This window comes from Pundamilia nyererei, unplaced genomic scaffold (assembly GCF_000239375.1).
Source record: "Pundamilia nyererei isolate P.nyererei 1_Seehausen unplaced genomic scaffold, PunNye1.0 scaffold00117, whole genome shotgun sequence".
NCBI lineage: Eukaryota > Metazoa > Chordata > Actinopteri > Cichliformes > Cichlidae > Pundamilia > Pundamilia nyererei.
Genome location: NW_005187518.1, coordinates 1076293 through 1089220, shown reverse-complemented (window position 1 = coordinate 1089220; position 12928 = coordinate 1076293). Strand labels below are relative to the sequence as shown.

Here is a 12928-nt window from a genome sequence, read left to right as displayed (position 1 = left end):
CTGCACAAAGCTTAATCAGATTATTTGCATAACAGTGATCCAGCTCGCTTTACGGTGCCTCAGAGATATGGCTAAGACTAAATGAAGGACATTTTTATTGGGTCACTTTTATCGCAAAGTAAAGCAGGCGAGGGGGGCATGACGGGGTGGGGGTCGGATGCACTGAGGGACAAACTGCTGTAAATATGTGTGATAGAAATAGTTCTCGCTCAAAAAGCGCTTATTTCATCTTAAGTATATTCTTATTTATATTCAGACACAAAATAGATACTGTGCGCAGAAGACGTGCGGTCTACTTTTCGCTGGCCTTGCCTTTGAACTTGACCACCATGACGGTGATGTTGTCAGGGCAACCGCGGTAGAAGGACTGAAGGACGATGCTCTTGGCGCCAAAGTGCGGCTCGTCCAGTCGTTCCCTGATGAAGCGAACCGCCTCCTCGTTGCTGAAGGTGTCCCACAGGCCGTCCGACGCCAGGATCATGAACTCGGGCTGCAGCTTGTTCAGGTCAAAGGACATGACGTCGGGATCGGGAATGACCACGTTGAGGTTTTTCAGAGGATAATCGCCCAGAGAGCGGGACATGGCCAGGATGCCCTGGACGCGCCACGAGCCATTGAAACTGATGAAACCGCCTGAGGATGCGTGGGTTGGATATTAGAAAAAATGTAAGAAACCAGGATAATAAGACAGAAATTATAAAAACAAAGGTGGGAGGAGACACACGTGTATAGCTGTATAGTTACTTAACCATTAAAATGTAAAATATTCTGACAGATTAAATGACAGGATGTTTCATCAACTAAGAAATGACATCAAAACGCAAACATGGCTCTTTGCCACTGACCCAGTGCAGCACTGTTTTTGTTAGAAACATTTAAATTCATTTCACATCCTGCATGTACAGCTGTGAGTCCACTATGGCTTCCACAGATATGCAGACAGGGAATTATACTGGAAATTACTGGATACTAGGCCATGAAGACTTCCAAATTTGCAGTGAGCAAGGCCATAAGCAGGATGTTAAAAAAGTACTGAGGTTAAAAGTTCAGGCCATGGCTATAAAAAAATCTAATTATGTGTAACTCTGACTAATAAAAAAGGTCCAAAATTCCCGCAAAAATTCCCAGAAAAAGCAGAGGACTTGGTCTCTCTGTCCTCGCTTTAGCAGCCACTGATTCTTCAGCTGCTGTGAGGTATTAAAAGTTAAGCTTGTAAATGCATCTTCAAGCATTTATCGTTATATTTGTATTCAAATAGCCCATGAATTGTGTTTTTTTCCCATTAATTTCAGTATTTTAGCATCATTGCTGCTGACAGCATGTTACACTAACCCTCAGGAGGCACCAAACTCACTGTGGACCATTTATGGATAATTCAGCCGCTAAATGAGCTTGTTTGGCTCATGAAGCTTTATTACATCTTTTCTTTTTGTTGTTGATGTTATAATAGAAAAAATTCGCCCGTTTTTTTCTTCTCTAGTCTCAGTCTTTTATCTTTTTTGTCTCTTGGTGCAGTCTCCGTCCTTTTTTTGTTAAGAAAAATGTAAAAATCCCAGCAAGGTTTAAGTTTATGATTAAATACAAATTGGTTATCATTTCCTAGCACAATATAAAGGAATGAGGACAAGTTCAAGACTTTTCCACAGAACAGCACAGACTGTTAAGAATATAGCTAATTAATATTATTATAAAGCTTTAATATAAATGTAAACATATTTTATTATTAGTGTGCAAATTTTAGGGGAAAAGGCCTCTGATTTACTGCGTTTTGTATTTTTTTAAATAAATTAGTCTTAAATCTTAAATGTGAATTTGCTGTTCGGTACTTGATTTATTATTGAGGAGTTAAAAATATTTTTATTTCTATGTTTTTATTTAAAAGTGACAGTGCAGTTTGACGTAGTTCCAGTGCAGAGCATTAAACAGTTTACAGTTTATAATTGTTGCTAATTTCCTGCCCTTGTCCCTTGTTGGGCTTTTACATCGACAATGCACAGGCAAGGTTTACAGCGTTCACGTAAATTTACTTTTCTGTTATCAGACCATAAATTTACTCAGCCAGATGCTGAGTGCTGGCGTTTTAAGGCTGGTGTTGGAGTAAAGGCTCTTCAGAAGAGATCAGTACAACAGTCATTCTGCACATCACAGTTTATGATTGAAGCTTTGGGTGCACTTCTCACTGAAGGCTGCTAAAAAACTGTAGGAAATTTCTCCACTGAAAACATGCTTGTCTTATCAGTCAACAAAATCTTTCATGTTCAGTACCAAATTGGACCATTAGATGGCGATAGTGGGCTATCCTTCTGCCGATCACACTGACTAATCTGGAAATTTGCCATCAAACTCTCCTCACGCAGAGAGTATGCAGATTGGGTTGGAGGGAGAATTGCGCCTACGATTACACCTTAAACACTGAACACCGTCTGGCTGGTTTTGATAACATGCTGCTTTAGAAGCAGATAGTGTTATCAGTCAGTAGGTTTTGATGTCAGCCTGAGACTGAGATGTATGAGGGGGGAGGACTGTGCAATGGCTTTTAGCTTTGATCATAAGAAGACTCATTTCATGCTTTCATAGCAACAATGTGAGTTTGGATGCTCCCTCAAGTTTTAACTGAAGTCTTTTCTGTTGCTCTGAATATAATGAGAACTGCGTATGGGTCTGGATCGCAGCCCATTTTCTCACCGGCCTTCTTGATCCTCTTACGCTCCTTGAGCTGGTAAGGTTTGTGGTCGTGTGATAGAGGAATGGCATTGCCGTCTTTATCGCAAAGAACTCCGCGTGAGTCTCCAACATTAGCCACTGTCAGCTCCTTATCAGACAGCAGGGCCACCAGACATGTAGTTCCTGAAACAGAGGAGGGGAAGGGTAGAGGAGAAGCAAGGAGATGATAATCACGGTAGCTGGACATGAATTTCATAGCGGTCCATCAAACAGCTGCTGAGATATTTCTGTCTTTACCAGAGTGATGGAAAAACAGCATTCATGTGGTTCAAAAATACCATGCTGTTATTAATCAGTGTTTATTAAAAACAATGTGACAGCTGATAAATTTATGTCAGCTCATTATATCCCCAATTCTTAAACCTTAGTATGTGTGATTGAAAACTTGATCCAGTGACAGACACACAATGTTTTACAGTACAGTATAAAAACACAGCGCTCTTCCAAGACACGCACGTCCGTCCTGAAGCCACGTGCAAACAATTCAAACGCTCTTTGACGCAACTTCTCTTTCTTCCACTCTTTTTCTCCTTCCTCTCTTTGTTTAGCTTCCCAGCCAGGCAGAACAGTGTATGTACTCAGGATCTGAGGCCTATTGTATGAGATCCAAAGTCCTGTAGAGAAAGAACAGATCTGCCTGTTTGGCCATCTGCTCACACCGAGCGAAGACAAAAGTGGACAGAGAGAGAGGGACACAGGAAAGAGGGAAAAGAAAGTTCTGGACCACCCGGACAGCGAGAGAGGGGGTAGAGTCAAGTCACAGTCAGGATTTTAGGGTAGAAAAATGCCAAAGGAGACAAAAAAGGGCTAAAAACTAAGCAGGTTTAAATGCCACTACAAGTATGTGGATGATCTACTAACATTTCAAACTTTTCTTTTAAGTTTCACATATTTGTGCCGATGCTGACTGAAAATGTATGTTTCAGCTGTTTCTCATTGAACCCGATGGAATAAATCTCTTCTCCGTGAAGGCTTCTTCCATCAGTTTGCAGTTATTCTGTCCCAGACCTGACGCAGTCGCTTGGTGAGCAGTGAAACGGTAAAGAAAAGGCTGCAGTGCATGATGCAGATGAAATAAAACAAGTGTGAGATGGGCATAGAGCTGGAGGACAGAGACAATTCCTCAGCAGGACAGTGATTTTGTTATTCCCCTTTGAGGAAAGATTTGGGGTGAAACTAGAGGCGGAAAGTAACTAGTCTGAAGTGAAGTGAAAATTGATGCCGCTTAATTGTAAATCTCACAGACCTTGTGAAAAATCTATTTCTATTAGTTTCACCACGTTATGCATCCCTAATCCTTGTGCCTATAGCTGTCACTGCACTGTGCCATGCTGTCCAGCTAATTATCCTTATCTAGTTCCCATGGTGATAGAGATAATGGACTGAGGTGCCTTCCTAGCACACCCTTCCCCAATTAGCCCAGCCTCTCAGTGCACACATTCAGCATTCCCTATTAAAATGGCACCATGGCCCATATGCACCCTGTGCTCATGCTAATTATGGGCTTAGCTTGGCCAGGCACACCTTCAACACTCCAATACCATTAACATCTTAACCCCAGTTAGTCTCTCACTTCAATTTGCAACACTGCACTAATTCACTCTTTCAGTTAGCAAACTCTGACGGGCTCTATTTATGCTCTCAAATACATCTGGAGAGTTCAGTCTAAGTGTATCCACAGCACCTGAATGGATTTATGCACTTAGCCAACCTGCTTGGCATTTAGGTGAAAAATGTGGGGTCAGGACTGCCACCACCGCGCTCGCCCTACCTCGCGGTCTTCTTCAAAGCCTTTCTAAAAACACTACCTGCCCATTAGCACATCCACAGTAATTTTATCCCTTAAGAGCTGCCATCCTGCCTTACTTCCTTGGACTTGAACTGTTAACATTTAGAGCAGTATATTATTTTTAGAATGTGGATCATTTCGACCTGCTTTATAAAGTCAGAGCAACACTCTGGATTTGCATATCACGCCTCTCAGACCGTCTCAGCTTTTTATTTTCATTCCATTCATTTTTTTTCACCCCTAAATAACTACAGCAGCTTCCTCGGGGTCAGTCCCAGCCTTTCTGGAGCCCTGTGTAAGATTTAGCTTTGGCTTTAGTGTGCAAAGCCGAACCAACCTATCATTTCTCCACTCTCTCGTTCTTGGCAAAATAGGAGAGTAGCAGAAGATTTGATTTAACTGGGCTATGACCATATCTATTCTAGTTAGTCTAGTTCAGGGAGTTTGGTTGTCAAAGTCAAACCTTAATCCGCTTTAACGTTCCTCCCCTAAAGCTGGAATGCATGCTTAATATAAACAGCACAAACAGAGGTATTCAATTCACTTCAATGTTATTTACTAGGGGTGCAACGATACACAAAATTCACGGTTCGGTTCGATACTTTGGTGTCACGGTTCGATATTTTTTCGATACAAAAAAATGTTCATGCATTTTTAATTTGTCATTTAAAATTATAAATTTATATTTTAACTCAAAAGTACAGTTTTTAAATTTAACCCTAACCCTTGTGCGTGTTTTTTATTTTGACAGCGAATGCGCACCTGCGGACCACTTATGTGCAGCCCTGGTTATTTAGCTCGTCATATTGCAGCCACAGAAATTATTTTGTCCATGAAACCATAAAGCTGCACTTTCTTTTTGCCTTATAGTCTGATTTGTCATAACTTCTCCGTTTTGTGGTAAGCTTTTCTTTGGCTGTCACTTCTTCACCCTGACCTGTCTTATTTGGCTCAGCAGAACTGAAATGCTTTTACACACGCACTGATATAAGCTCAGCGATTCTCTGCGCGATCAACCTCTCACATGTTTAAGCTTGCTGCGGGAGATTTCACTTGTCATGTTTGCATAGTAAGCTAACGATTAATAAGACGATGTCAGAGGAATTGGTGCGCAGATTATCATCACTCACAGATCAGTGCTGTCGCTCTCTATACACAGTGCCCAAGATTGCAAAGTGAAAGCAAAAAAACAAGCGCAAATTCAAACGCGACTTCAATATGTCACATATTGACAGTGGCTCACCGATGCCAATGGCATAATTACCCAGCTACATTTCTGAAAGAATGCAAAAGCATTGACATATATTTTTCCTACAATAGCCCAACGGGCAGGGAAGAGATAGAATTTTGGTAGCCCGTCTGAAAAAAATCGCTAGCTCCGGGACGTCGGGCTAGCGATATTGCGAGCCCTGTATCTGATTGAGGAATCACTCATCTTTGGAAAAGAGAGTTTATTACAGAGAAATGTCTCTTTCCAAAATAAAAGCTATACTATCCGCTTCTTCTGGGCTATATTCTCAGCAGCATAAGGAAAATCATGTGCTAACAGCTGTCTAAATGACTCGGCTAAAGTTAGTAGCATGCTTGTTGTTTTTGTCTTTGCACTAGGATGATGTCGGCGTAAATGTGCAGTCATATTCGTTGTGTTCCCACTAGTGCTTTCAGGTTAATCTCGTTGAAATGACCTTAACGCCACAACAGGGCAAATCTCCGATCGCTCTGTGCATGGGGCTAGATGCCAACACGTTAACGAGCTAACTGCGCTAGCACACTAGTTCACACCAATGTAATTGAGCATTGCATGGCACATCCAACATACTGTTTTACTTTAGTCCATGACTCGCTTACCTTCAGGGTCATACGTCACATGAAAACCAAAATAATTCCAAACGCCAGATCTGAGTGAGGGTGGGGGAGGTGCCCTGCGCTCTTCCTTCTGACGATGCTGTCTGTGTTGAGCGCTCAGTGGATCTGCGCTGGACAGTGCAGCCTAGGCGGAGTAGTCGAACACAGATTCACTGAGCGCTCAACACAGACAGCATCGTCAGAAGGAAAATTGATAAAATAAATTACAAATGTTGTATTGTTCGATACATATGCGTACCGAACCGAAAGCACTGTATCGAACGGTTCAATATCGATACGAATATCGTTGCACCCCTATTATTTACATAGCTCCAAATCAAAACAGCATTCGCCTCAAGCCGCTTTATTTTGTAAGGTAAAAACCTTGCAAAAACACAGTGAAAATCCCCATGATCGAGCAAGCACTTTGGCGACAGTGGGAAGGAAAAACACCCTCTCAACAGGAAGAAGTTGAGGGTAAGGGGAGGAAAATGCTCTCCTTTCTTGGTCAAAACCCAGTGGCCACCTTACCCTCCACGCAATTTATCTGCCCAAACTTCAGTTTCGCGTCCAGCAGAAATGAGTAGAAGCCAGCAAAGCCTTCTCTCTAATGCTGCACTCATTAATTGATCTTTATACAACTTGTGTAGTAGACCTCGAGACCTGAATGTTGGTAGAGTTAACCTTTAATATAATTAATCTTCCAGTTTCTTTTCCCTTCCCACAAACAAGAGGGTGCAGAAAAAATAAAAAGCTTAACGCCCCGAGGCCTTACAGACCTTAACAACTCTTTTAGAAATAACATCAATCTTGCAAAGACTTAAAACTTGAATTCTAAGGTGAGAGCGAATTCCTCACACACACACACACACACACACACACACACACACACCAAGCTTACAATCTTTTTTCAATCTATCCAAAGGTTGCACAGTCCTGCAGTGGGCAGCAGCTACTTTAAAAAGTCTCCATGGTGAGTTCAGGACAACGGAGGTGCAACTGTGACGTATGCCTGACGTTGGAGCCCATCAAACGTGTTCCATACTAGCTTTCTTCAGTGTTAAGCTGATGTTACAGCTTTTCCTACCATTCAGTCTGTTTTTAAATACTTACAAACTGATCAGTCATAATCTATTCCTCCCTTTGACCACAACAGAAAGAGGAATGCTTGAGGTCTGCTCCTAAATTACATCACGTATTACTGGAGGATTCCTCTGAATCTGCTGTAAAGAGACTGGAAGCATGAAGAGAGGGCTTATATGATGGCATGCTCTGAGGCTCATTTGCAAAAAGTTGACTTTTTAAAATGAAGGGATGGTATTCTACCTCAGCTTCAACACTGCCAGTTGAAAAAAGCCACTAATTTTATCAGGCCTTTCAGAGCCCTTAGGGCCCTCTCTTAAGTTATCTAGAGAGAATTGTTCTGACTTCGATGTTGGTAACATCTGAATATCTAATACCCTATAAATAATCCATTCACATAAGGATTTTTGTTTGTTTTTCCTCTTTATACAGATATATAATGCTGTGACTGGTTGTGACAAAGTGGAGTAGCAGTTGCAATGCTCTCCATTTTTTCCCCGGGTTTGTTTGTGTAAGTGTTCTGTTGCCGGCAAATCAAACATTCTGCAAATTAAGGCAAATACTCAGTCACGTTTCTTTATATTTTATTATGTTACAGATTAAGTCATTTGTTCATACTTACTTTGTTTTTCTTTTCAGTCTTCATGAAATTAAGTTCACTGTAAATAAATTGCTCACTTCCCTACCACCTTCCTTGGCGTTCGAGTCTGACTACTTCACACTGGGCAATTATTCAATAAAAGATATTGTTGGCCAAAAAAAGCTGATGTCACAGCAACCAGTGTAAAGTACTTTTCTCTAGCCTGAACATTTATAAAACCTTATACTGGAAAAAGGTTTTAATCTTTGCTGTGTCCTATTCTCACTTTATTTACCTAATCCCAGAAATAATGTTCTCCATGCTTTAAACACTACAGACTGATGTGCAGCCACCAAATATCCATCAGTTTCAGGTCACAGGGTAGGCATTGATGACATTGATGACATGCTCGAAAGCGCCTTCACAGTGATTAGTTGGGATCATAACACCCTGCTGGCCTTCATAGTTACTGGCACCAAAATTCAAACTGTTTCTTCTTCTGCCCCATAAACAAAGTGGCTGCAGAGTTTGAAACAAACTGCTGCAAGCTGACTTTGTTTGAACAAACATTTAGTTAAAGTGCATTTTAAAGTAACAACAGCCATCAGTCATACTTAGTCAGCTGTAACTGTTTCTGTTTAAGTAGCAGCACAGACACAGTCAGGAGGCTGAGTTTTGTCCGATTATGATCAAAAAGAATTTATAAGAGCCGACATTTTCGAACAACTTCAACAACCACTCTAGCTGTAGTATTAGGTGGTAGCAGACCGAGTTCATGGTCAGATTTTGATCATGACACCGTAGCTCAAATGATCTTTTTAAACCATTCCAACTGAGTAAATTTGAGCAAATTACTGCATTTAAGCCTGGGTGGTCTCTATCGATGGTGATGTGTAGTTAGATTTCTGGGGAGGTGCACGTCAGGTTACGGCCTAGGTTTGACAACCTTAAATATGACACGCTTATTTGACTTTTTGTTATTGCAAATAAATACATTTAATTAAAAAACTTTCAGAATGATCTAATGAAAAAGCAACTGACCTCACTTTATATATGTAACTGGCATTATTATGAAAAAGAAAAGGAAAAAAGGACTGGATCTGCCACAGTTTACACAGCCTCATTCCACACGCACTGTAGGAGAAGGGTTTAAAAAAACTGCACCGAACACATTTGGTATAAACAAATATTTGCCTGAAGGGGAATATGTGGCACACAGAACATACTAAAATTAAATGATTAATGGCAATAAAGAAACACAAAAACATACGCATGAGAGCAAAAACACAACGAGTAGTGCCTCACTAAGTGGAGCTTCATTCTTGAGAGATTTGAAGATGAAAATTAATAAAGACCGGTGACCTCCGGGAACCCTTACAGTGTCTCTTAGAGGTCAGAAACCGGAGAGGATGTGAACAAAATGATGCCGTGTACATGAATGTTTAATTTCTGCTGTGCAAAAAAGTTAATTTATTTTTGTTATACATATTTTCATCTTCCTGGAGACAGACTATGGTGCACGTAATCTTTCTGCACAAATTTAAATCTTACATTCCCAACCTAAATAGTTGTTTAATAGAATAGACAGATGCCTTTATTTTTTTTTTTAAGATGACATGGCTAACAGGTCAGCGTGGCCTCTGCTGACTGCAGATTATTGGACGAAAGCAAAACAGTTCATTTTTCTGTTGTTGCATGCAGACATGTCACCCAGCCACATAAAGATTGGTACAAGCAGAATACCATACAGCATTAAGGAGACTGTTTCCATAATAGACTCTAAGCTCCTGGGCACTGCATCAAAGTCCCATCTTCCTTATCTTTCTTTGAGGCGCTTGTGTTCGCTGATAAACAACACAGGGATGAATGAACAGAGGGATAAATCTGATACGCTGTTGTCCTGGGGACGGGGAGCTGAATTGAGAGTGTGTATCTCTATTCTGCCTCACTCCCTCCCCTGCTAGCTCAATTTAGGCCCCCCGATTACTACAGAAAGCAGGGAGCTGCGCGCCCTAAACGATGCGATTGTGGAATCAGATACAAGGACAAGAATGCACAATTACCTGATCAGCAGATTCCCCCGAGACACCTGCAAGAAAGCCACAACAAATGCCACAGCAAATTCAATCCCTGAACTAGACAACACAGGAGCCCATTTATTGTAATGGAGATTGCAAGTTTATCTAGAAGCATCATGTCAGTCTGTCTCGCTGTGCTGTCCAAAAAGAAGGATGGGGCATAAGAAAAAGATACGAGCAGATGGATGTGTGGAAAGTATCTTTAAAACTCAATGCAACAGGTCCACTTAAGAACAGAAGAAGGCAGCGGGATCAGGAGAGGAGATTTACTTTTGGCCCCTTTTGGGAGTGACAGATCAGAAAGCCGATAATTATCTCCAGATGGAGAGGCAGCAAAGGAGGTGGAGGATAAAGCAACGAAGAGCAGGTGACTTCAGCAGCAAAACCAAACCTTCGAGAAGGAAGGATCAGCTGTCTTCAGACTGAAAGCTCCAACTCTGTTTTTAATTGACCTCGTTAACATCCTTTGTCACATGTCAAGCATTCACAGAAGGATGTGAGGCTTTCTCAGGGGCTCTTTCATACCCGTGACTGCCACCTTAGATGTGATTCACATGTCACTGTTGATGCAGGTTTTCATTTAGCCTCTATGCTTTCTCTTTACCCTCATGTCATCGGTTGAATGAGAGAATTCCCATGTGCTATAACTAATTTTTCACAGATTTGACCTTCATTCCTGCTCGTTACAGAAAGAGTAAACTTGCCATAAAATAAAGGATTATATTTCATATTCCACAGCATGTCTAGGGCTTACAGTTAACATGCATGTTACACAGGTGTGGGTGCCGGAGGTGGTGAAATGATGAAAAATTCACCTGTTTACATCACAGAAGGTTGGCAAGTATGGAGTGTGTGTATTAGCTACGCACGCATTAATTGCTTTGTCTGCTCGGCCTTGATTACCGTTTAAATGGATTTTGCTTTAATTGCGGAAACAAAAGCAGGTAATTCAGCTGCATCTGGAAGGCAGATCTGTCTGAATCAGCATTGCAGCAGGCGGTGGTGAAACTGTATGTAGTCACCGCATCGCTAAAATAACTGAAGACCTGAGAACACGGCAACATGATGATCACCACCCCCAAAAATGTACAGAAAAACAAACCCCCCCAAAACCCACTTCAAAAGAGCACGTCTCAAGTGACAGCTGACCTCACAGGTCTATTACAAGTGAGAGGCTCGGCCCTTGAACTGTGATGCATGTTTACAATTATTAATTAAGGCCACGTGTTTTTTTTTTTCTTCTTGCCCCATGTGAGTTCTTTACAGCTGCTTTCAGTAACTTTGCAATTAACTGCACTTGAAGAAAATCGTCCATACAAACAAAACTTTGCAGTTACAACTCTGAAGACAGATTCTGTAAATAAAGACCTACTCGAGACTCCTTCCTCCTGCATTTACTCTCTCACCTTCACTTTAACCGGGGCACTGGAAGGAAAACTGACCTTCCCACAGAAATGCTGAATTGTTGAGGTTGCAGAAAGTCACTGCAGCGAGACCAGGAAATAATCTTACGATCCATATTTAAACTCTCTTGACTTTGTGTTCAATAATCCAATAAAGGCAGCACAGAAGGAAGACTTGCTATGAAACTCAAACAAAATCACTCATGTTCATGAATATGTCCACATCGTTCTCCTCCTTCTCCTCCTCTTTCATGAGGTTGTTTAGCTGCACTTAGATTGGACTTTGCGATCGACCCTTTGTGTGTCTTTCTGTTTTGTATTTGTTGTTCTCGTTTTATTCTGCCTGTGGTTCTGGGCTTCCATTTCCCTATACTGTATAGCTTTAACCAATAAATAAAAAAAACAAAAGAAAACACACTTCCAACACATGAATCCACTCCTCTGAGCCTTTTCCTACCTCTTTCTATCCATCTCTCTCTCTCTCTCTCTTGCATTACCACTCTCTCCTTGCATGCCTCCCAAGATAATTACTACAAGCCTTGTGAAGATCAACTTGTATTTAAACAGCTGAATAAGCAAGGCCTTGGGGTGCTGACAGTCACTATTCAACAACCGTCAAATGAAATAGTGGAGAAGAAAATAATTTGTGTGCAGCATTACAGGGGACACTGCAGCAAAACACCTTTTGCTTCCATCTTGCGCTATCTGTATGCTCTTTAGTTTTGTGGTTGCACGTGTAGGCGGAAATACTGTATGCGTGTATTTTGATAGTTGCTAGCTACCGAACAAATGTAGCATCTAAACAACAACAACAACAAAAAAGGGCAGAAAGTTGGCATATTTGCAGAACGTATCATGTGTGAAGTTACATGAACGGGCAAATACGCACCTGCTTCGTTGTAAGCGGCAGAGAGCTTTTCCAGTATTTCTCTGTCCAGCGTCAGTATCTGCTGCTCCAGGATGGAGGGGTAGGAGAGGCTTATCCTCTCCCTTTTTTCATCTTTCTCCTTGTCTTTTTCCCTGTCTCGCTCTTTCTCCCGTTCATAGGTCAGTAGCTGCTGGCGCAGAGCCTCTGGCAGGTGGGTCTTAGCAAACTCAGCAGCAGCCTGATAATGGAGAGCAGAGGGAGACAAGTAGAATTAGATGACTGCAGATAAAAAAAAAAAAAAAAATGGTGCTAGAAGAGAATAAATTCTGACATGTTGATGAGGGTGCTTTTCTTTTAATTGGTTATGTTTAAGCAGAAGCATAGGATGCGTAGGTCTCCATTTTCAAATGCATCGAATACTTAAGGGTTATAATGAGCAGAGGTGATTTATCATTTTTCAGCACTAAAGGCAGCTTCTCAGTTCTGAGGATATATATACACTTAAGGTTTAGGAAAATCAAACAAGCAACCATCCACACAATAAATCCTGCCCAAAAT

The 12928-nt window shown here is 41.3% G+C and overlaps 1 protein-coding gene across 1 annotated transcript in view; it reads right to left on the bottom strand.

Moving 5' to 3' along the window:
• Positions 1 to 6: 6 nt before the first annotated feature.
• Positions 7 to 12928, bottom strand: part of ppm1lb (protein phosphatase, Mg2+/Mn2+ dependent, 1Lb) — a 53052-nt gene continuing 40130 nt past the window's right edge. The window contains exons 2-4 of the mRNA XM_005742153.1: positions 12392 to 12608; positions 2686 to 2847; positions 7 to 633 (exon numbers count right to left, since the gene is read on the bottom strand). Of these exons, the coding sequence (XP_005742210.1) occupies positions 293 to 633; positions 2686 to 2847; positions 12392 to 12608 (720 nt within the window). The 3' untranslated portion in view covers positions 7 to 292. The remainder of the gene's footprint in view (positions 634 to 2685; positions 2848 to 12391; positions 12609 to 12928) is intronic.